Source organism: Arvicola amphibius, chromosome 10, assembly GCF_903992535.2.
Source record: "Arvicola amphibius chromosome 10, mArvAmp1.2, whole genome shotgun sequence".
Classification (NCBI taxonomy): domain Eukaryota; kingdom Metazoa; phylum Chordata; class Mammalia; order Rodentia; family Cricetidae; genus Arvicola; species Arvicola amphibius.
This window is the reverse complement of record NC_052056.1, coordinates 73,511,363-73,536,116: the sequence shown is the minus strand read 5'-3', so window position 1 is coordinate 73,536,116 and position 24,754 is coordinate 73,511,363. Positions and strand designations below refer to the sequence as shown.

General features: G+C 42.5%; 1 protein-coding gene across 4 annotated transcripts in view; it reads left to right on the top strand.

Moving 5' to 3' along the window:
• Yeats2 (YEATS domain containing 2) overlaps positions 1–24,754 on the top strand; it is an 86,627-nt gene that overhangs the window by 53,625 nt on the left and 8,248 nt on the right. For 3 of the 4 annotated variants that reach the window (XM_038345097.1, XM_038345096.1, XM_038345095.1), the window contains 11 exons: positions 1,810–2,068; positions 3,605–3,766; positions 5,219–5,397; positions 6,269–6,427; positions 10,408–10,584; positions 13,231–13,408; positions 14,437–14,565; positions 15,906–16,004; positions 22,245–22,347; positions 23,803–23,876; positions 24,229–24,308. In XM_038345097.1, the coding sequence (XP_038201025.1) occupies positions 1,810–2,068; positions 3,605–3,766; positions 5,219–5,397; positions 6,269–6,427; positions 10,408–10,584; positions 13,231–13,408; positions 14,437–14,565; positions 15,906–16,004; positions 22,245–22,347; positions 23,803–23,876; positions 24,229–24,308 (1,599 nt within the window). Of the gene's footprint in view, positions 1–1,809; positions 2,069–3,604; positions 3,767–5,218; positions 5,398–6,268; positions 6,428–10,407; positions 10,585–13,230; positions 13,409–14,436; positions 14,566–15,905; positions 16,005–22,244; positions 22,348–23,802; positions 23,877–24,228; positions 24,309–24,754 lie in introns of those variants that run through there. The other variant, XM_038345099.1, reaches the window with a different exon arrangement.

The window sequence follows — 24,754 nt, the reverse complement described above, 5'->3', positions numbered from 1 at the left end:
CTCTGCTAAGCCATTGGCTGAAACAGTTTCTTTATTAACCAATGGTAATAAAATGTATTCATAGCATACAGAGGGGAATCCCACATCAAAAAAGTGATGCCTACTATTCTATTTTGCCTTAGAAAGTAGAGGGCATTGTGATACTCAGGTAAAGATGTTAGACCCCAAGCCTGATAGGACCCCCATGTGGGAGAGCTGACCCCCATGTGGGAGAGCTAACCCCCACAGTTGTCTTCCAGCCTCCTGACCTCCACATACAATAAGTTAAATAAAGGCAGGTGGCTTACATTTCTTGTGACTCAGTTAATATTGTTTCCTTCTTAAGTTATTATTCTTTGTGTTTATTGGCACATTTGTGGCAGAGCGTGCATGTGTATCTAGAGAGCAACTATGAAATTGCCTCTCTGCTTCCAACTGTATGGGCTCCAGGGGTCAAACTTGGGTTGTCGGGATTATGAGTTAAGCCCTTTACCCCCTGGATCCTCTCAGTAGCCCTAATTATCTCTTCTAATTTGACATTTTCCTGCTTATTCTCTTAGAACAAGCTGCCTAAACTTTTTTTAATTAAAAATAAATTACCTTACTTTTAGAAACAGTTACAATTTGATTTTCTTGGGTTCTGGATTATTTTTAAAGTAGGGCTGGAGATGTAGCTCAAGTGGCAGCATGCTCACCACCACACACAAAACCCTGAGTTCAGTACCCAGAATCAGATACATTGGACTTGGTGGCACAGCCCTGTAATTCCAGCACACAGGGTTTCCAGAATTTCTGGCTCACCCTCAACTATATAGCAAGTTTGAGGCTGACCTGGAATACGTGGAACCCAGAGTAATTTTTTTCAATTCAGTATTTTTGTTTAAAACATTTCTCTCTCTCTCTCTCTCTCTCTCTCTCTCTCTCTCTCTCTCTCTCTCTCTCTCTCTCTCTCTCTCTCTCTCTCTCTTCTTTCTTCTGTGTTTGTCCTCAAGGAGGGAAAGACAAGGGGCAGTAAATAAGCAGGTTCTTTTCCCCAGTATCGGGTGGAAAGCTGTACATGGTGAGGGAAGAAAGGGTCACCAGATGGGCCGACTACAGAATAGTCTGGGTGGGTGGGGTTTCCAGTTTTCATAATGTGAAGTTTGAAGCCCCTGCCTTTCCAGCAGCACAAGATGCTTATATAGATTGTTTGTGTATTCCTGTGCTATACCTGGTCAGCTGAAGATGGTTTGAAATATAACACTGGAAAACGCTTCTGTTATTTATTAATGTTATAAAACTGTGTAGTGTGATCCCAGTTTTAATTACAGATAACATTGAAAGGTATTGGAAATAAAAGCATTAGGATTTTTTTTTTTCTTTTTGGTTTTTCAAGACAGTTTCCCTGTGTATCTCTGGCTGTCCTGGAACTCACTCTGTAGATTGGGCTGGCCTTGAACTCAGGGAGATAGATCCACCTGCCTCTGCCTCCCTGAGTGCTGGGATTGAAGGTGTGTGCCATCACTGCCCGGCTGCATTAGGAAGGAGTATTTTTGAGAATTGGGTTTTGTATTTATCTTTTCTAGGTTTGTGTATGTATAATGCTTTCCTATTATAGTGGAAAATTTGGGACTGTCAGTAAACTTTTGTTTTATGGCAATACTCAAACAATACAAGATACTTTTCTTGTGTGTCCTGGCACCTTTGTTTGGGACAGTTAGATTTTTGTGTGATACCACCCAACCCCAACCCCTGCTAATGCTTTGTTTTTACTGGAGCAGAGTGCCTGCTTTGACTCCAGAGAACTCACCAGGGCTGTGCAAAATAATAATTGTCTTTTGTCTTGAACAGGTTGTTGGCGTGCCTGTTGGCTCTACCTTACCTTCCACAGTGAAGCAGGCTGTGGCAATCAGTAGTGGCCAAATCCTTGTCGCCAAGGCCAGTTCTTCTGTCACCAAGGCAGTTGGTCCAAAGCAAGTTGTCACCCAAGGAGTTGCCAAAGCAATCGTGAGTGGAGGTGGAGGGACCATTGTTGCTCAGCCAGTACAGACATTAACCAAGACTCAGGTCACAGCTGCTGGACCACCGAAGAGTGGCTCCCAGGGCTCAGGTAATGATGGGAATTAATTGCCTCGCTATATGGAATTAACTATGATTCGATTTGCTGTTAGGTTCTGACTAGAAAACTGTATTGTTGGTTTCTTTTCATGGATTTTTGTGGGGGGGGGGGTGGATGGGGTTGAGACAGGGTTTCTCTGGGTAGCCTTAACTGTCCTGGAACCCGCTCTGTAGATTATGCTGGCCTTAAACTCATAGAGATCTACTGTGTGGGTGAGGAGAATCGAATCCAGACCATTAGGAAAGTGCTGGTTAGCCACTACACCTGGCTAGCATGGACTATTTTATATAGAGATCTATAAGTAGTTTAAGTTTTATTTTATGTACTGTAGATGTCTGTTTGAGTGAAATAAAAATCAAAGATTGTATGATGCAGGTCTGAAGTCATTTTCAGCCATTCTTGTCCACTTTGAGGTGTGCTTCAGCTACATTTGAAATGTGTAACTATTGAACACTCTACCAAGCAGAAGTGTGAACAACATGAATAAGCTATCGCCCTCAATGCTTCTGAGAGCATGAACACAAAATGCCCAAGATATTTTGTTTTTGAGGTTTATTTATTTTTATTTTATGTGTAAATCTGATACTTGAAAGCTTTGTACAGTCAGTAAAGAAACTTTGTTTTCCTTGTGTGGCCACAGTGCTTAGCAATTAGTTAGCTTCAGTAAGTATTTGTTAAATGTTGTCTACAAATTCTTCTCTGACTGAAGTTTGGGTTTGTTCCTGCTGGAGTTGGTGGTAGCTGCTCTCTGCTGGTTCCTTTTGCTCTTCCCATAGGAAGCATGCACAGTACCGTAGTGACAGTAGAAGGTGTCATCTACTCTCCCAAGTCTCTCTGGGAAAATTGTTGTTCTCAGTTTAAAAAAAGAAAGAAACTGGGGAATTATTTTTATTTTATGTGTATTTATGAGTGTTTTGCTTACATAAATGTCTGTAAACTGTGTGCATGAAGTGCCCTCAGGAGCCAGAAGAGGGAGACAAATCCTTTAGACCAGAAGCTAGAGATGATTGTGAGCCACTGTGTGGGTGCTGAGAACCAAACCTGGGAAGAACAGTTGGTGCTCTTAACTGCCATTGCACTTCTCCAGCCCCTATAATGAATCTTCAAAAAAAAAAAAAAATTGGCAAGTGTATGAGTCTGACTTGGTGGTTCATACTTACAACCTTGGTGTGTGGGAAAAGCATGAGTTCGAATCTAGCCTGGTCTCTGTAGTGAGTCTCTTTACAAAGCAGGGGAGGAGGCAAAAGATAGATTAGAAGAAATCGTCAGGACTGGGGAGATAGGCTCATTGGCATGCAAAATTACGATGTAGGCTCAGCTTGTTTATATACAGCATTAACTTGTAGAAGTCTTTTTTAGTATGTAAATTATTTTTAGTTTAAGGCATTTAGAAAATGAACTAAATTTACTCTTTGTTAGTGTTTTTAAAATATGTATTTTAATTGTTCTGTGTTTTAATTTTAGAGTATTATCCATAGTTGATCTTATCTTCTTGTTTTTTTCCTCCTTGCTTCCTTATCGTTTTAGTAATGGCAACATTGCAGCTACCAGCCACTAATTTGGCCAACTTGGCAAATTTGCCTCCAGGCACTAAACTGTACCTTACCACAAACAGCAAGAACCCCTCAGGAAAAGGGAAGCTGCTGCTAATTCCTCAAGGAGCCATCCTGCGAGCTACCAACAATGCCAGTTAGTCCGTCTTTCCATCACTTGGTCCCTGGATCTCTGCATGGGTTCATCTCGTCCAGCTGAGGGGCAGTTCTTAACTAAGCCAGGAAACATTTCTGTAATTCTGCTTGATGGTGTAATGGAAGACTTGCCCACGTGAATTTTAAATATACACATATTTTAACTAGAAAGTGGGTCTAAATAATCACAGTGTTAGGCAGTGACAGTGTTAGTTGGGTTGTTTGGATCAGATGGGTTGTGGAGAGGCCTGGCTACCCAGGCTGTGTTAGCGAAGAACTGGGGAAGGGTTCATTTGCTTGCAGTGGCTGGGTTGTTTTCTAAAGCAGATGTGCAAGGGTAGGAGCCATTTGTGTCCGTGGCTAGTTTTTAGTTGTATTGTTAGGTTTGGAGGCGAAATGAGAATTCTGGGTTCAATCTAAGTGTGTGTCTAAAGCTCCAAGGAAACCAGGTAGTTTATTTAGTTTCGTAAAACATTGCTTTGACAATGGCAGTGTGTGTGGTGTTGAAAAAGTACATATTTTCCTCTGAGTTGAAGTGTAATGTTACAGTAGCCAGGCTCCCTAGTCTGTTGACAAATCATCTCAAATGTGCACCATCTTGTCAGGCCCTTAGATGGGAGAAAAGAATGACTCAGTGCACTGTGTGAGCCACTTGCCATTTCTGTAGTGGGCCTTTACCGCTTAAGTCTGGTAAGCCTTGCCCCCAAGTAGTACAGTGTCTGCATAAGGAAAGGCCAGCCTCAGTACTCCACAGCTGAAGCAGGGAACCTCTGGTTTACAGTGTCCTTGGGGTCACAGACTACTGAAAGGGTGAAAGGTTTGTCTGTAATCAAGCTGGGGAAGAGTGAACATATGCTTACAGTCCAGGGAGATCTTATCTGTTACTCACCAACATGGAAGGAAGCGAAAAGTCCATCAGCTTTGGAGTGAGATCTGAAAAAGAATTGGGAACTTAGAGTCAAAGACAGATAATTTGATTTAAAACCACTTACCTCTTAAACGTTAGCATCAGAGGCTTGTCTTACAGCATTAAGTCAAAATGCTATGAAGGACATTGGTCATTGGAGTCAGAGTTAAGATACAGTACAAGTTAAATGTCCTCTGTCTAGAATGCTTGGGACCAGAGTGTGCAGTTTTTGGAATATTTAAAGAGATTTATTGAGTAATCAATCATCTGTAATCCAGAAAAAATCTGAAATCTAATGTGCTCCATAATCCAGAACTTTGAAAGTTAACTTAAGTCTCCAGAAGTTTTTGAATTTAAGATTTCCAGACTACAAGTGTTCAAGGTGTAAGTAGATTCAGTCTTGTCTTTAAACTTTGGGGGAGTTTTCCTCGCTCATCATAGGATAAGCAGATATAGAGGAATGGTAGTGTGAACAAAGCATCTTCTCAACTGTTTCTTCTGTCGAGCTACTTTCTGTGATGTTCCTGTCACTCATTGTGCTTGCAGACCTCCAGTCTGGCTCGACTGCTGCTGGTGGCAGTGGCAGCAGCGGTGGTGGTGCAGGAGGGGGAGGCAGTGGAGGTGGCGGTGGCAGCGGAGCAGGAGGATCCCCAAGCACCACTGGCCCAGGAGGGGTGTCCCAGCACCTGACTTACACATCCTACATCCTCAAGCAAACTCCCCAGGTCTGGGAAGTTTACCTGATCTTGTAAATTATTAAATTACCTGATAAATGCCTTTAATTACTGTTGATTTCCCTTTACCATTCTAGGATCAGGGGTCAATACTAACATTTTAGCCACGTTATAAATCTGTATTTTGAGCTTGTTTTGTTTTGAGAGGTGAAAAGATAGATTCAGAAATATTTAAATAATTGGTGTAAGACCTTCCTGTGGGCTGGAGAGATGGCTCAGAGGTTAAGAGCACTGACTGCCCTTCCAGAGGTCCTGAGTTCAATTCCCAGCAACCACATGGTGGCTCACAGCCATCTATAATGCGATCTAGTGCCGTCTTCTGGCATGCAAGCATAAATGGAAGGAATGTTGTATACATAATAAATAAATAAATCTTTAAAAAAAAGACCTTCCTGCTAAGCTAATGGTAGAGTTTGCATTTGAATCCACATCTTTCTTCCCCAGAGAAAACTTATGCTATGCTAATTGCCTCCATTCATCCATGAATTAATAAATAGTATTAATGTACAATTGAAATTTGGCTCTTGGGAAAACCAGAGGCAGCATCAGGCTGTGGTGTTTGGCTTGGATTTAATAAGGAGAAGCTCCGTCTCTTCTTTTTTCCTTGTCGCTGAAGTGTTTATCCTCCAAAGATGTAGTCAAATTTGGTCTAGACATTCTCCTTGAGAAGGATGGGAATGAATTCAGTTGCATTTTTAAACCTATCCTGCAACTGCAGTGCATAGGATAGGCTTCCTGGTGACACTCAATTGGCTTTCACTTCGGGTACTTCAGAGTTGTAGAAGGCAGCTGAGTCATTACAGACTGTAGTCAAAAGTGATCAAATTAATTGTATTTCTATGAATTCTTTCCCCCAACTTAGGGTACATTCTTAGTTGGCCAACCATCACCCCAGACACCTGGAAAACAATTGACTACTGCATCAGTTGTTCAAGGAACACTGGGAGTGAGCTCATCCTCTGCACAGGGACAACAGACATTGAAAGTCATCTCTGGACAGAAAACCACTTTGTTTACACAGGTAAGTGCATACATACTTAACACACCTAATGCATGGCGATTATGCCGTTATCTGTTTTTCTTTATACAAACTGTAGGAAATCCCAATGAAGCTAAGGTTATGTAAGAAACTAAATGAAACAGTTGAGAAAAATGAGTATAAACCTCAGGTTTAGGAACATATAATTAGAATGAGGAAAAATAAGACCAAGGGTTGTTGAGATATGGGAATGGTACAACCTGGTGCAAGTGATAGAATGTAAATTCAGTTGTAGAGTCCAAAGGAGGACCACAGCCAGCTACACAGGTCACACTTTAAGAGAGGATGGACATCTGCTTCCATAGAAGACACAGATTCCTCGACACTTAGCTTTAAAATTTCTGTGGAAAGCCGGGCGGTGGTGGCGCACGCCTTTAATCCCAGCACTCGGGAGGCAGAGGCAGGCGGATCTCTGTGAGTTCGAGACCAGCCTGGTCTACAAGAGCTAGTTCCAGGACAGGCTCCAAAGCCACAGAGAAACCCTGTCTCGAAAAACCAAAAAAAAAAAAAAATAAATAAAATTTCTGTGGAAGGGATTTCATGTGAGAGACCCCAGTTCATAAACTATATGACTTCATCCGTCACACCACGTAGTCAATGCTGTGGCAGATTAGAAGTGGGGACGCATTTTCCACACCGTTCTTTTATATAAACCAAAGAAACAGTCGCAGGATTTTGACTGGGTCGGGACATTGTAATCTTCCATGAGAAGATGTAAATCACAGGAGCAGAGACGTGTAGAGCTGCCTAGAGGCTCCTGTCTCAGGACATGGGTACTGGGTCCTTGGTTTTGGTTTTGTTTTGTCACATAGACACATTTTCTGTCCTTTATGCCAATAAGATTTTCAGCTTTTTAAGTTTGTCACATTACTTTTTACCATTTGTGTCATTCTGGAGCAAGCCACGCATCGTTTTCATGTTTTATCCGTTATCAGTATATTTGCAGGGCTTCATTTAATAGACTTTGTTTAGCGTTTTTCAGGAGATAGATATTGATCAGTAATAGTTATCTGTCTGAATTGCTCAACTATTTTTCTAACTTATTTAATTGCTCGGCAGTTTAGGTTGTTTCTTCTTGAAGTTTTAGGGGTTTGTTTTTGTTTGGTTGTCATACATCATTACCTGTTCATTGAGGAGCTTTTGAACACAGTCAGTTGATGGTGTTTATTTTTATTTTCTGTCTTTTTGGGGGGTTGGGGGTGTTGAGACAGGGTTTCTCTGTGTAGCTTTGGAGCCTGTCCTGGAACTCACTCTGTAGACCAGCTTGGCCTCAAACTCATCTACTTACCTCTGCCTCCTGAGTGCTGGGATTAAAGGTGTACACCACCACTGCCCAACTTTTTTCTATCATTGTTACAATTTTGATACTGGGAAGGATGGAAAACTATGGTGGGATGTGTTTAGTTCACAATTCTTTTTTAAAATATTTATTTATTTATTATGTATACTATGTTCTGTCTGTGTGTATGCCTGCAGGCCAGAAGAGGGCACCAGACCCCATTACAGATGGTTGTGAGCCACCATGTGGTTGCTGGGAATTGAACTCAGGACCTTTGGAAGAGCAGGCATTGCTCTTAACCGCTGATCCATCTCTCCAGCCCTAGTTCACAATTCTTAATTTGTGTACTTTTATTTCTGTGACAAACTGGCTGACAGACACAACCTCAGGGAGGAAAGGAGGGAGAAAGGGTTTATTGTAGTTCACAGTACTAGATTACAGTTCACCTTGGTAGGAAGTCATGGCAGCCAGAAAGGAGGCAGCTGGGCATGTTGCCTCCCCAGTCAGGAAGCAGCCTGGGACTCTAGACGAAGGGATGGTATCAACCACATTTAGAGTAGGTTATCTCACCTCAGTTCCCATCACTTAAATCCGTCATAAACCTTCTCAGAGGATTGTTTCCATGGTAACTCTAAATCTTGTTGACAATCAGGTTTTTCAAGATTATGAAACATAAATTTTGGGGGGATCAAAGCAAAGATCTGCAATGAAAATTGAATAGCATAAATATTTATTCATCACACTGTGTGATGGCAAAAATGTGTAAGGTGCAAAAACCAATAGCAATATAAAGGACACTTAAAGGGTCTGGAGAGATGGTTCAACAGTTAAGAGCTTTGGTTATTCTTCCAGAGGACCTGGGTTTTGTTTCCAGCATGCACAGGACAGATTACAACTGTCTCTAATCCCAGTTCAGGGATCCAGTGTCCTCTTCTGGCTTCTGTGGGCACCACAGGCACATGGTACACATCTGCTGCATATGACATGAGGAACATTCAGATACATAAATAAAAATAATAAAATAAAGGAAACTTAGAATTATAGAAGAGGAAACTTTCTTTTTTGAGACAAGTTCTCTCTGTGTATACTAGGCTAACCTTGAACTCACAGAAGCAGGAGTGCTTCTGCCTCCCGAGTGCTGGGATTAAAGGCCTAGCTTGAGGGGGAACTTGTTAAAGATGTCTCAGAATTTAGGTAATCATTTTGATAAATCTTACTATAGAGAGTTTGAGGTGCTGAGATTATGTGTGGCTCGATGGTAGAAGCTTCCTAGCATTCCTGAGAACTGGGTTCGATCCTTAGCACCAAACCTAAAGGTAATAGTAATAGTACTTACTTAAGAGTTGAGTGAGCTAGGTGTGCTGTTGCATTTCTGTAGTGCTGACATGTGGGAGATTGAGGCAAGAGGATTTAAGACTGACTAACCATATATAATTAACCACTTTCTAAAAAAAAAAAAAAAAAAAAAAAAAAAAAGGCTGGTTTGAGTGGCATATAGTAGTATTTTTATTGTACCTTTTCAATAAGAAGTTAAGGTGCCGGATGCTTAGTCACACAATACGTGATTGAGTCAGTGGCCTTCATATTCTTGTTTTAAGGAATTCAAAGAGTGAAATTTGTAGACACAGAGGTATTGTTGGACTGGGCATGATGACATGTTTAATCGCAGCACTTGGAAAGGAAAGGCAGGCAGATCTTCATGAGTTTAAAGCCAGCCAGTGCTACATAGAGAGACCCTGCCCCCCCCCCAAATAAATAAATAAATGGATGGACGGACGGACGGACGGACGGACAGTCAAATAAATAAATGGATGGGTGGGTGGATGGATAGATGAATAGTTGGACAGGCAGCCAAATAAATAAACAAACAGATAAGTGTTGGCCCTGTATCTGTCATGGAGCACCGTTAACTTACGTGAAATTATAAATAAGATAAATATAAATGCTGACTCTGTATCTGTCCCAGAGTACTACCTGAATGAATCTTGCCCTACCCAGGTTTAATTTTTCCTGTTTGAAGCCTCCATGTGGGGCTGGAAAGGCAGGTAAGAGCACTCTAGGAGGAAGACCCGAGTTCAGATTCCCGGTATCCATGTAAAAAGAGGTAGAGTCACTTAGTGTAGCAACCTGTTCAGTCCTCATAGCCCATGGAAAGATGGAAAGAAAGAACCAACTGGCGTGTACACAACTGCCCCCACCCAAAATAATAGTAATTAAATTTTTTTCTTACATTGAGTGCAGCCATGCCAACAACCCCAGTGCTTCAAGGGGCAGAGAATCACGGGTACTGGCCACTAGCCTAGGTTCAGTGAGAGACACTGTCTCTAGGAAATAAGCAAAGACTAATAGAGCAGAGCACCTGAAGTCCTCCTGCAACCTTTTCATGTGCGCAAGCATGTGCACATGCTCACAAAGATGCGCAAACACACACACATAGACCACAGAAATTTAAGGAAACTTTAACTCAGTTATTTTGAAATCAGGGCCTGATAGCTTTGAAGATACAGATTACAAATGGTGGTTTGCAAATGCATTTGTTTACCTCAGTGGTTGTAGAATTCAGTTTGTTGGAAAGATTCCTGCGTCCCACAGTCCTGATTGGCACGACTTGCTTAAATATGTTTCAAATGCGGATGAGGAACAAGTTGTGCAGCTTTGTCACTTGGTGTTTTGATTGCTGCAGGCAGCTACTGCTGGGCAGGCCTCCCTGGTGAAGTTACCCGACAACACCCTGAAGTCTGTGCCGGCAGCTTCACAACTTGCCAAGCCTGGGACCACGATGCTGCGCGTGTCAGGAGGGGTGATCACAGCTGCTCCCTCCCCTGCTGTGACCTTCTCAGCCAATGGAGCTGCACATCAGGTGAGAGCCTGCTGTGAAAATGAGAATGGGCAAACAGGACATCGCAGGGCACAACAGTGGGGCCTTTTAGAACCCCTGAGGTGCTGGTCCTTTTAAAAATTGAAGTATAGAATTCACATAGCATGAAATGTACTGTTCCAAAATGTAGTTCAGTGGTTTTTATTCTATTTACAGGGCTGGCTAACTCCTCTCATCAGCTAGTTCCACAACATTTTCATTGTCCCCTAAAGCTATCTCTTACTTTATCCCCTTTCCCTCCAGCCCTATGCAAAACACCAAGCTTCTTTTCTGTGTTTTTGTTTTTACTTTAGGTGTGTGTTTATGGGTAAGGGTTGGGGGATGGGGAAGATGTTAGGGATCAGAAGCAACTTGAAGGAGTCTGTTCTCTCCCTTCACTGTGGGATCTTGGCATTAAAATCGAACTGTTACTCATGAGCCATCTTGACTGCTCAAATCTTTCTAAATGGATTTTCCTGTTTGGAGAATTTTATAATTTTATATATGCAGCTATACACGTGGCCTTTTATGTCTTCTTAGTTCTATTTAGTGTTTTTTTTTTTTTTGTCTTGTTTTGCCAGTCTTTCTATGTAGCTCAGGCTGGCCCTTGCCTCTGCCTCATGGAGTTACAGGCATTCACATAACATTTTCAAGGTTTATCTATACTCTAACATTTATCAATCTTCTATTTTTCTGTATATGAATAATACTTAGATTTATGGATATCTAGTTGGTTTTTGTTGTTTTTGTCTACCACTTAATGGAACATCTGTGTTTCCTACTTTTTTACTGTTAGGAATGCTTCTAGAAACATGTATGTACGCATTTCATTTTTCTTATTTGCAGAGGTAGGAGTAGAATAGCTGGCTCTTATAGTGCCTCCTAATATTTTAAGGAACTGACAAAGTAGATGTGCCATTTCTTGTTCCTGCCAGCTAATTAGAAGAGCCACACTTTCTAAATCCTTTATGTGTAATGTGTGGATGAGTGCATTCTACTGTATACGGATTGATTCTCTACTCCCACTTTGGGTTCTTGGAATTGAACTCAAGTCAGCAGACTTGTGTGGCAAGCACCTTTACCCACCCAGCCATCTCAGCAGCCCTCCTTCTCTTGGTAGCAGCCTCTGAACCACAGACAGCACTTATTTGGATGAAGTTCTATTTATTTGATTTGCTTTCATTGCTTATTTGATGCCATGTCTAAGAAGCTGTGGCTAATCTATGGTCCTTCTCTTTTAATTTGGTCCATCTTGAGTTGACTCTAGTTTGTGGTGTCAGATTTTAGAACCAAGCTTCGTTCCGTCTGTATAAATACCTAGCTGACCTAACATCATTTGTTGGAGAAATTTGTTTTCCCTTTCAACTATCTATTTCTCAAGCCTGTGACCGCCTCTTGTGCCTGATCACGGTTGTGCTGCTGTGCCTTGCAGCCCTTGTATGGCATTTTCACCCATGCTGCTTTCTTTCTGCATGAGCTCTGATCCAAGTATTTTGTCTGCTGTGACTCTTGGGGGTCCTGCAGCGTACAGTTGTTCTGGTCGAAGCTTTCTGCAGTGATGTCCCTTTCAAGTCTTCGTGGTACTGTTACCTTTCCTCGCAGTTGTTTTAATAAAGTTCACTTTATTCCATTTATACATTCTGAAAACATATCCTCTCTTTTGGTATTGAATGGCCTTTCATAAAGTTACATAAGGCTGGCTAGATGGCTCAGCAGGTGAAGCGTGTGGGTTAGCAGGACTAGAAGCCTGAGTTGGATCCCGAGGTAATGTTCTCCACATGTTCAGACTCACCCACACACATTTGTGCAGACACACACACACACACACACACACACACTAATAATAATTTTTTAATTTAAAAAAGTAGATCTTATTTAAAAAAGTGGACTTTTTTTCTTTAATAACTGAAAAAAATAATTTTCCTGGTCTGTGAAATGTAAAGATACAGGAACTACTAAACAGAGAAACCATCCTCTTTACCTGTGAGTGAAATTACAGGTATCTGCCACACCCAATTTGTGCCATGGGAGCAATCAAAACCAGGGTTTTATGCACAATAGGTAAAAGTGTTCTACCTAGTGACCTACATCCCCAGCCCCGAGAAATCATCATCTTAAGGCTTGAAGAGATGGCTCAGCAGTTGAGAACACTTGCTGCTCTTCCAGGTGACCTGAGTTCAGTTTCTATCACTTGTGTAAGGTGGCTCACAGCCTCCTGTAACTCTAGCTCTAGGGGATCTGATGCCCTCTCTTGGATTCTGCAGGCAGGCACCTGAACAAACATAACACACATGTACACACAAACAAATAAATAAAAGTAATCTTAAAAAAAATTCAAAGGAACTATTTAAAAAAAAATGGGCTAGGAGGTGGTTTAACTTATAAAGGTGTCTGCTGGCAACCTGAATTTAATTCTCAGGACCCATGTGGTGGGAGGAGACAACTGACCCCTACAAGTTGCCCTCTCGTACCTTCACATGAGCGCTGTGGTACACAGGCCTGCATATGTAAGCAGGCGTTTTTAAAATAATAATGATAACTGAGAGTTGCTACTTGTTAGCGTACTATATGTGAGCCACTGCACTGTGTAGGTTACACTGCTCTCTTCCTGATTCTACTCATTCCTCTTTTGTCTCCGTGACTGAATAGCCTGAAGCATCGGCCCCTGTGTCATCCTCTGTCGGTTCTATAATCAAAACTCCTGGGCAGCCACAAGTGTGTGTAAGCCAGGCCACCGTGGGCACTTGCAAGGGCACAGCTCCCTCTGTCAGTGCAGCATCCCTGGTGACCACACCAAGCTCCATCCCTGGGAAAGCCACAGTGTCAGGTAAGTACCATGATGTCCCTTCTCTTTCTTTCACTAGGCCACAATGTGTATGGAAAGTATTCATATTTTCAATTAAATATTAAATAACCCAGAAATATTTTCCAAATAGCTACATTTAGTGTGAGGGGGTGAGAGAGTGAGTGGGCAACTTGAAGAAGTTGCTTCTCAGGTCATCAGGCTTGGCAGCCGGTGCCCTTACTGTGTAGTCCTGGCTGTCTTGGAACTCGTTATATAGACCAGGTTGGCCCAAACTCAAAAGAAATCCTCTTGCCTCTGTTTGCTTATAGGTGGGATTAAAGGCGTGTGCCACCATTCCCATTACTGAGACAAGCCTTTAGAGGCACTTCCTTTTCTTTTTTCCTACACTCTGAGTCCTGATTCAAAAACAGACTTTTCTCCCTAGCTTTGGCCCAAGAAGGTTAAGGAAGCCAGGCCTGCAGTGCACACATTCTCTCTATTTATATAAACGCTGAAATAATGAAAAACAAATTATTGCGGTAATTAATCAAAGAGGGTTGCAAGCAATGACAGCAGGCACTGGATGAGGACAGCGTTGGAGTATTTGGTCAGAAACTTTGTCCTCTTTTTGCTTTTCAGCTGCTTATTATACAATATTTTGATGAAAATAGGAATTTGAAAACTGCAAAGCGACCAGGTCATTGTTTCCTCCAAAAGACATGTCTCAGCAGTGGTTGCTGTTTGTAGAGTGGCCCTTTGCCTCGCTCTGCACCTTTCTGTTAGATTTGCAGAATTTCCTCTGTTCTATTTTATGTGTTTGCAGAATTTTCTGCCCTATCTTTCATTTTTTTTTTAAATTTATTTTAGGGCAAGGATACTTGAAAAATTATTATATCAAAGTTTCATTGTAAAATCTCCATTATCCATTGCCTTCTGTACCCAACTTTTTATTTTTAAAGGGTGATTGTCCTAGGAACTTCCTTGTGGGAGAAACTAAGAGTGGCAGAGAGGGCATGAGCTTGAAGAAAGTGTCTGACCTTTACTCGGCTTTGTCTTCCCAACTACTGTAGGATTGTTGAAGATTCATTCTGGTCAGTCCAATCCCCAGCAGGCTGTCCTGACAATCCCCAGTCAACTCAAGCCACTAAGCATCAACACCTCCGGTGGCGTGCAGACTGTCCTGATGCCCGTGAATAAAGGTGCGTACCACCCTTGTCCTCACACAGCTCCAACTTGGGGACTCTTCTGCCAGGTGCTGATGCCTCTTAGCTTTTAATTTATAGTGTTGTGTGTGCGCGCGCTATTATGATACCTGGTGGCAACCGTCTATGCCCCCTGAGTGTAGACAGAGATTGAGCCTTTGTTTCCCAGCCACCGGACCCAAATAATCACACAGAAACTATATTAATTACAACACTGCTTGCCCAATGCCTTAGGCATATTCCTACCCAGCTCTTAACATCTTATATTAACTCGTTTCTATTAATCTGTACATTGTCATGAAGGTGTGACTTACCAGTAAGGTCCTGGAATCTCCATGACTCCACCTTCTTACCTCTTCTATCTCTGCTTGGATTTCCCACCTTGCTATATTCTGCCCTGCTGTAGGCCATAGTAGTTTCTTTATTAACCAATAGTAATAAAACATTCACAGCATACAGAGGGGCATCCCACATCACCTGAGCCATCTTTTTTTTTTTTTTTTTTTTTTTGGTTTTTCGAGACAGGGTTTCTCTGCAGCTTTAGAGCCTATCCTGGAGCTAGCTCTTGTAGACCAGGCTGGTCTCGAACTCACAGAGATCCACCTGCCTCTGCCTCCCGAGTGCTGGGATTAAAGGCGTGCGCCACCACCGCCAGGCATCACCTGAGCCATCTTGCTGGCCCTAGCTACCAATTTCTAAAGATAAGTAAAAAAGGAACACTTGGAGCATGTGTGAGAGTTGAGTTTATTTGGTTTTTATTTTCTTAGTTTCCTGACATGCTCCCATGATCATAGTGGAGAATGTAGCTCAGTTACCCTGCCACCAGCAAATAAAATGAATTGTCTCTCAAGGAAGATCGAGTAGAAAGAATGTAAGAGCCCCAGGTTGGGGAGTAGGGCCATGACACTGCCTTCTGACACACCGTGGCCATTGCACTCAGGAACTTGCAGCCACTGTGGTTGCCTAGACAGGACTGGCTCTGTTGATGCTCAGTCATGGATGGGAGAGTGCCTCACAAGCCCAGCCCCTGCACTGGTGGCTACAGAGAGAGGGGAAGTTGTGTCTTCAGTGGTTCAACCACTGGCAAGTTGCCGATGCTCCAGTAGATAGCGCCATACCAATGTCTGTGTGCAGAGCTTCCTGGTTAAACTGAGTAAGTCTCAAAACAAAAAGACCATAGTGGGAGGGGCTTGTTGGAAGAAAGAGGAGCTGGTAAAGGGGACGTAAAGGGATAGAAGGTGGAATGAGTGTGGCTGGAATAATTACAAATGTGTAAGATTGTTGAGGAATAAATACTAACTTCTGTCACTGTTCTGTCTCCTCCCTTTCTGCCTCAGTGGTTCAGTCATTCTCCACCAGCAGACTGCCTACCGTCCTGCCTGTTGGGGTCCCAAGTCCAGCTGCCCCTAGCTCTGCTCCAGTAGCTACTGCAAAAGGTATGCAGTACTTCACAGAGTCTTTGTCCTAAAATTTCATGCAGGACTTCCTGTATCTGAATGTTTTAAATTGACAGATATATGACAAATAAATACTTAATGTCATAGACTAAGGGAACTAGACATTGAGGGGTATCAGGCATCATTTTGCCCTCCAGTTTTAACTGGGTTGAGACAAGCTGCATAAGTAGCAAACTGCTTGGTAAGTGCAAGCAAGACAAGTGGTCTGGAAAGCGATTACTAACGTACTACAGTTCAGAACGTCCGGTCAGGGCTCCTGGGGACAGGACTTTGTGGGGCTTTGTTATTTTGTTTGTTTGGTCAATTGGGTTTTTGAGACAGGTTTCTCTGTATCACCCAGACTACTATGGAACTCACTCTGTAGGCCAGGCTGTCCTCAGACTCACAGAGCTAGGCCTGCTTCTGTCTGTCGAGTGCTGGGACTAAAGGCGTGTACCACCACCACCACCCTACTGGGGACAGACTTTCATGGACATTTATAAACCAGACTTTTTTTTTTTTTTTAAAGAATAGAGAGCCCTTCATCTGTATGGCGGTCAAGGGGTATGGATTAAGGAAACAGCAGAGACAAGACTTGAAGGGCTTATTTATGGAAATTGACCAGTTTGGGGCAACATAGTTGTAAGGAAGGAGCTTTAGTGGGGAGCAGACGGTACCAGCAGAACATTCCTTGCAGGAAGAATAGATGACTGGAGGGTGGAGTACAGTGCATCAGAGCAAACCTTTGTCTGTAGCAACTCCAGCAGTGACAGACTCCATATGCTCAGGTCCCAGTACCTCCTGCTACTGTATGTAATTCTGACACTAATTCTTATGTCAGTCCTTCAGCATAGCTGTCACATCCTAGAGATTGGGTTTGGAGATGTATACACTTCTCAAATACAGCAAACAGTGAAGTTGAAATTTGTGCCAGACTGCCTTTCAGGCATTCTGGACCATTGTCTTGGGAGGTGAATTTGTAATTTGCTAAATGTTCCTTCAAAGAAGAGTATAACTGACAGGAACCTAGTTATGGTTTTGTTAGTAAATCTTTATTGGTCTGAGTTTGGTTCCTGTGGAGACCGTTTAAAGCCTCCAGTGTTTATGGATTATCCTGCATAGGGAAGCATTTGTCTACCCTTGAGCACAATACAGCTGTGAAAGCGTTGGTACCACTGTGTACCAGGCTGATTCATTTAATCTCGGACTAGGGCAGAGCATCTTTTGGTTTTGTTTTTTATTACATTAATTGTATGTGTGCATACTGGCATACACATACTATAGGACAGCTTGTAGGGGTCATTTCTGTGCTTCTACCAGCAAGCGCCTTTGCCCACTGAGCCACCTTACCAGCCCTCTATTTTGATTTTAAGCAAAGTAAAACATGCAGTGAGATATAGAGATAATAAACATACCATTTGATGTACCATCCAAGATATGAAAATTTCTGTGGACTTTTTTTTTTCTTTCTTTCTTTCTTTTTTTTTTTTTTTTTTTTTTGAGACAGGGTTTTTCTCTGTAGCTTTGGAGCCTGTCATGGAACTAGCTCTTGTAGACCAGGCAGGCCTCGAACTCACAAAGATCCACCTGTCTCAGCCTCCCAAGTGCTGGGATTAAAGGCGTGCGCCACCACCGCCCGGCCCCTTTTTTTTTTTTTTAACCCTTTCCAGTTTCCAGCCTCTGTAGTCAACCAATATTGTAACTTCTGTCACCATATATGATTTCTAATTTTGAGATTGAGAAAATGAAAGCATACACATTGTTTGTGCTTGATTTTGTTCATTGCTTTTTAGGTTTGTTCGTATTGTTTGTGTAAACCACCTAGCAGTGGTTTTACGTTGAAGGTATATATTGTAATTTTTGTTTTCTTCTTTGAGAGCATTTGGTGTCTTCCAGTTAGCAATAAATCTTAAAGAACACATTTCATTTCTGTTGTACAACAGTTCCCCTAACCTGAAAATGTTTTGATTGGTTATCAAGTGTGGTGGCACACACCTGTAATCCCAACATTTATGAGGTAGAAGCAGGAAAACCATGGGGCCAGAGAGATGGCTCAATGCATAAGAATGATTTTTCTTCCAGAGGACCCAGGTTCAGTTCCCAACACCCACGTGGCAGCTCACCTGCCTGAAACTCCAGTTTCAGAGGATCCAGTGCCTCCTTCTGGCCTCTTCAGGAACTTACACATGACTACAGAGACTACTCACAAGCAAAATATTCATGCACATAAAATCCAAATAAGTAAACGAACAGGCAAAGTATCCATACAATAAGATACAAGTGAATGAACGCATAAACAATAAACAAAGTCAGGGGTTCAGGGTCCTCCTCAGCTATTTAGCAAGTTTAAGGCCAGCCTGGGGTGCATGATACCTTCATTCAAAAATAAAAAGATTCTAAAAGGTGTGGTTATGTATTTCTCTAATTATTCAAATGACAGATCTGTGAAGTTGGAGCGATGGTTCAGTAGTAAGAGAACATGCTGTCCTTGCAGAGGCCTTAGGTTCAAGTCTCAGCACCTACATGGCACTTTAACAGCTACCTCCATAAACTCCAGGACCAGGGGATCCAGTGCCCTCTGCTGATCTCTGCGGGTACATGCGAGTGATACACATGCATGTGTAATTCAAAGGACTTTTCTTTTGGGGGTGGGGTTCAAGACAAGGTTTCTCTGTGGAACAGCCCTGACTATTCTGGAACTCACTCTGTAGACCAGGTTGGCCTTAGTTATAGAGATCCACCTGCCTCTGCCTCCCGAGTGCTGGGATTAAAGGTGTATGCCATCACCTTTCAAGCCAAGACACTATTCTTAAACCTATAGAACTAGGGTGTCTGAACTTTTTCTTAGGGCCTCTTCCTGTTTCTGGAAGTCTCAGAATGGCTAGGGATTGAGGAACCATGCACTATTAACTGTGGCATTGCCAACGTCACTCAATATGAGTTAGTATACATCAAGAGATCATTTTAATTTCTATAATTTCTACATAGTAACCTCAGTAATTAAAAAATTAAAGGCAAGACCTGAAGCTATGGCTCAGCAGTTAAGAGCACCTGTTGTTGTAGATGGGACCTGAGTTCAATTCAAAGTACTTAACATGGTAGCACCCAACTATTTCTAATTCCTATTTTAGGTGATCTGCAGCCCTCTTCTGAGGGCACCATGCACATACATGGCATATGTACATGCATTCAGACAGAATGTTCATATATAAGAAATAAATCTTAAAAAATAGAATTAAAGGAAACATTTTATATGAGGTATTATAGCTTACTTTGGTAATACCAACATTCAGAAGGCTGAAGCATGAAGTCTGTGGCAAGTTCAAGACTAGCCTGAGCTATATAATAAGATAAGACCCTTTCAATAAACCTAAAAGGAGGAGGGGGAGTTCATACATATCAAATATCAGCTAATGAGGACCAGGAAAGATGGGACAAAAACAATGGTTTGGGGCCATTGTTTGGTGTAGTACTTTCCCCCAAGGCTGAGGGACCTGAGTTTGGGCCCCAGAGTCCACACGGTGGAAAGAGAGAACTAGTTTTCATGAGTTGTCCTCTGACCTCCCTGTGTGCCATGATAAGTGTATGCCCACACACATACTAGACAAGCTTAGAATAACGGGCAGACGTGGCCCTAGCTCAGCAGTCGAGAACTCTTACTGTTCTTGCAGAGAACCTAAGTTTAGATCCCAGCACCGGTATCCCTACTTCACAGCTCTGGGGCTCTAAGTCTGGTGCCCTCTGCCGGCATCACACCCTCACAGTCCTGGCGTACATACGTGCACACACACAAATAAAAGGAGTCAAGAGTAAAAGTCCGTGTTAGGTTTGTGCAACAGCCCTAAACATTTGTAAGAGAAATTAAGAGGAGATGAATGAAAAAGTATATCATAGTTCAGAGTCCAAACACCTAAAATACAATAGCCAAAGTCAGGTGTGGTGGTGTATCCCTATGACCTCAGCATTCTGTCTCCCCTGCCCCCCCCCCCCCCAGCAGAGGACCAGCCCAGGGCCACGCACATGCTAGGTAAGCGCTAAACCCCGACCCCAACCTCAGCATTCTGGACGCTGGCCTTGACTTTTAGTGAAACAGTAATGAGGTAATTTATTAATCAGGTTTTTCAGTAGCAGAGCAATCTTGAACAAAAACCAGGAAAATTTAGGGTAGTAGATATGAATACTAAGGAGTTTTGGCCTTTGAAATAGTCGAGGATTAGAAAGAAAGACTCATGGAACAGGAAAGAACAGCCATGATGCTGTCAGCTGGGGAGGGGTGGTCTTTTTTTTGACTGGCATGAGAAGTGGGTCCATCGTGTCTGAAAGCAGGAAAGCTTCTGCCTTACATTAAAGGTAACAGCTAACTTGAGGTAGAATATAAACCCGAATGTGAAAGGTTTAGAAACACTTTTTTTAATGGAAGAAAATGTGAGACACAAGATGTCAGAAAAATGAAAAATGTTAGACTTTATTATGGTAACCTTACTCCAGAAAATATTAAAAGAGCAAAAAGTCCAGCCATAGACCAATCACAGTCAGTGTGAAAAACAACGAAAGAGGATGTCCAGTAGTGCAAAGCCCTAGAGTTACTCAGATTATTAGTTACGAAGGAAATACAGATTAAAATCCTAGCAACAAAAGAGAATGACCAAGAATTCAAGTTTTCACAATACAAAGGCTACTGGGGACCTAAAGTAGTGGGAACCTGTGTTAGCCACAGTGAGCACTTTGGAAACCAGCGATCAGTTTTTGACAAACCAAGCAATGTTCATCTTGGGTTCTAGGGATCCACTTGTGGGAAAGATTGTAAATGTCTGTCAAGAAACATGGAAGACCCATGTTCGTAATAACTACAGTGGTGCTGACTCTTGTCAACGAGGACCCGATAGAGACAGGCAGGGCACAGAGTGACTGGGGTGAAAGAAACGCGCGTGTATGACGAGGAAACATTTATCAGATAATGCTTACTGAATACCAGTTACGTGTCAGTGAAAACTGGGAGAGACGACGCTATTGTGTAAGACTGGACAGTACTGAGCAGGAAAACAGCAATAAGTGCTTTTAGTGCCAATGTACAAGACAGACTCAGCCTAGAGAGATAACGCAGCTGTTAAAAGCAACCACTACTCTTGCAGAGAACCTGAGTTTGGTTCCTAGCACTCACTATGGGTGGCTCATAGCCCCTCCCCCCATAACTACAGCTGCCGGGAACCAGTGCCCTCTTCTGATCGCCTCAGGCACCTGCACTCAAGTGCACGTACCACACAGACACGCACCTGTGCACTTAAATAAAGGCTGTCTGAGAGAGTAAAGGCAGGGAAGCTGTGCAGACACAAGAACCATGTGAGCATAGTTTTTTGATTAAAGAAAACTCTAAGGAAAGGCGTATCTCCTGAGATATTAATGTTTATGTCAGTAGAGTTAATACAGTTTGTCTCCTGTCGGGACAGAAGTGTTTTGAATTTTTCAGTATTTACATAAATATATAAACATATGCATGTAAATAAGTATGTATGTAATAAAATATTTTGGGAATGAAACTCAAATATAAAGAATTTATGCTTTATGTGCACCTTAGACATGTAACCTGAAGATAAATTCATATTTTTTAACTAATTTTGTATGCATGATAGCCAGGTGTAGTGGCTCACATCTGTAATTCCAGTACTTGGGAGGTGTTCTGTGAGTTTCAGGCCAGCTGGCCCACAGAGGAAACTCAAGGCCAACCTGGCTGATAAGACCCTGTCTCAAAATACCCAAAACAGTATAATAGAAATAATTTTGTGTACATGAGCAGTTCTACCTGTGCAGCAGCATGTTGGCATTTGGGAAACTGATTGTTGAAGTACTTCAGTTCAGATTGAGGATACTCGGCCTGTGGTATGGAAAGCCAGATAAAATTAACTTGAAAATTGCCATGCACAACAGATTTGCCTTTCGCCTTCCATCTTGTGTCTCTGAATATTAGGATAAGACCTCAGGTCGGTAAGCTTGGCTGGAAGATGACACCAGAATGCAGTTCTGGGGTGGAGCTGAGAGAGGTATAGAGCAGTGTGGTGTGGTATATAATTGGCTACCCTGAGACCTAAGCATACAGTTGTCTGTGTGCTGAGACTAAGAACAGGAGCCATCTGGGTCTCTTGTTCTGTCCACACACCTTAGCTGGCAATGCCCTCAGTTGAGTACAGTTGTTTTGCTGGCACAGTTAGCTCCTGGCAGTTCTTTTTGTTGATCTTCCTGTAGTGAAGACTGAACCAGAAACCTCTGGGCCAAGCTGCCTCTCCCAGGAGGGCCAGACAGCAGTGAAAACTGAAGAGAGCTCTGAACTGGGCACCTACGTCATCAAGTAAGTGTTCTAGTTTCTACTAAGGAGGCTCTGCTTTTGGTGTCTCTGTGATGCTTTTTCAAAATCATTGTGATAGCTGAGTGTGTGTGGACATAGTGAGTTAGGCCTCTGGGGGTAGGGCATTGTCTTTCAGGGCTGAAGAGTTTATTTTTTATGTGTATGGGTATTCTGTGTGGTTGTATGTCTATACACTTCTTGGGTACCTGGTATCTAAGGAGGCCAGAAGAAAGTGTCAGATCCCCTGGGACTAGAGTTTCAGAAGTTGTGAACCACCCTGTCAGTGCTGGGAATTGGACGTGGGTCCTTAGGAAAAACAGTCAGTGCCCTTAATTAACCACTGAGCCATCTTTCCAGCCTCCAAAGACTTTATTTTAGCCAGTGGTATAGCTTAGGGGTAGCACTTGACCAGTAATCATGGAAGCCCCAGGACTCACTTGAGCTTGCTGATGTACAGCCTCTGTTGAACGTGGATAGCATACCCAAATGTAATCACCCCCATGTATGCATTTTGTTTTTGGGTATTCACAAACCCTGCCTGTGCTTCGCAGCTGCCTCTGCATAGCTATGCACATCTTGCTTCCTCTAAAAATCCTTCTTCATTAGATTTCTCATTTCCAAATTAGGAACCTCCCTTTGAGTTCCTAGGCGCTTCTAGGGACAATAGAAACCTTGTGTCTCTTAACATGACAGATGGAGGCATCAGTCAGTAACCCGAAGAGAGGCATTTGTGTAGTAGCAGTTACCTTGCAAAGAGACTTACTGCTAATTTTCAAATGTAGATAAAATGTCTGAGATAGTTGTATAATTTGTCAAAATCTGTTTGTTCTTTTTTTTATTATTTATTTATTTATTATGTATACAATACTCTGTCTGTGTGTATGTCTGCAGGCCAGAAGAGGGCACCAGACCTCATTACAGATGGTTGTGAGCCACCATGTGGTTGCTGGGAATTGAACTCAGGACCTTTGGAAGAGCAGGCAATGCTCTTAACCACTGAGCCATCTCTCCAGCCCCAAAGAGGGCACCAGACCTTATTGCAGATGGTTGTGAGCCACCTTGTGGTTGCTGGGAATTGAACTCAGGACCTTTGGAAGAGCAGGCAATGCTCTTAACCGCTGAGCCATCTCTCCAGCCCTCTGTTTGTTCTTAACATTTCTTTTTTAAGAAAATGTTTTATAAAGAAGATCTAGAACCTTATATGGTGGTTCACACCCATAATTCTAACATTGGGCGGGGTTGGGGTGCAGAGATAGGAAGATCAGATATTCAAGATCATCTGTAAATTTGAGGCCAGCCAGGGCTACATGAGAACCTGTCTTTAAAAACAAAAAAAGGAAAAGAGGCTTTTTATTAGCAGAGGGAACGGTTGGTGTGTATGTGTGTGTGTGTGTGTGTGTGTGTGTGTGTGTGTGTTCAACAAGCCTATACAATTTAATGCCAGTTTACACTTCTCAGGGTAGACCATTTGGAGACTATCCAGCAGCTCTTGACAGCAGTAGTCAAGAAGATTCCGTTAATTACTACAAAAGGTAAGACAGTTGTTCTCAACCACACGTACATTTTGCTAAACTGTAAAGTACTTGAAATGTTGCAGTGATTGTGACTTAGCCACTTGCAGGGGTCTGGGAGTCACAGGATCTTGGTCACATCTGGTTAGACTTGGGTGCAGGCTGTGTTGGCAACGATATCAAGAGCCCTGTGCATGCTAAGCAGATGCCTCACTTGTCAGGCAGGCAGAGTAACACAGCTTCATGGAGTTAAACAAATGCAACATAAAAGAATGTAACACATCTTTGCATCATTAAACAGATGTTCCATAGCATAAACAAATGTAATCATCTTCAACTAATATTCCACAACAATCTCCAATCTTCCTTCTAGGTGAAGATGCCAGCTGTTTTTCTGCCAAGTCCGTGGAGCAGTATTACAGCTGGAACATTGGGAAAAGGAGAGCTGCTGAGGTGAGACTGTTTGCCGCCTGGATTTTCAGCCCACCACTGAAGGCCAGGCAGCAAAGCAGGGTCAACATCTGCATGTGCTCTACCTGTAAGGAAAAATAAGGCAAATTTGCAATGTATTTCTTTAAGGTACTTGGTGTACCTTAAATCACAGATGTCATTCTCTGGATCTCAGATACCTTTGAAAAGGCCTGCTCTCCTGTACCAGAGGAAGTATCTCATGCTTTCCTTGAAAAATGTGTGTGTGTGTGGGGGGGGGGGGGGGGTTGGGGAGATGGTTCAGCAACAAGATGGCTGCTCTCACAGAGGACTTGGGTTTGTTTCCCAGCATCATCATGGCAGCTCACAGAGGTCTGTAACCCCATTTCCAAGAGATTGGTGTCCCTTCTCTAGACTCTTCAGACTTTAGGCATACAAGTGGCACACACGTGCACATAAAATCAAATTTT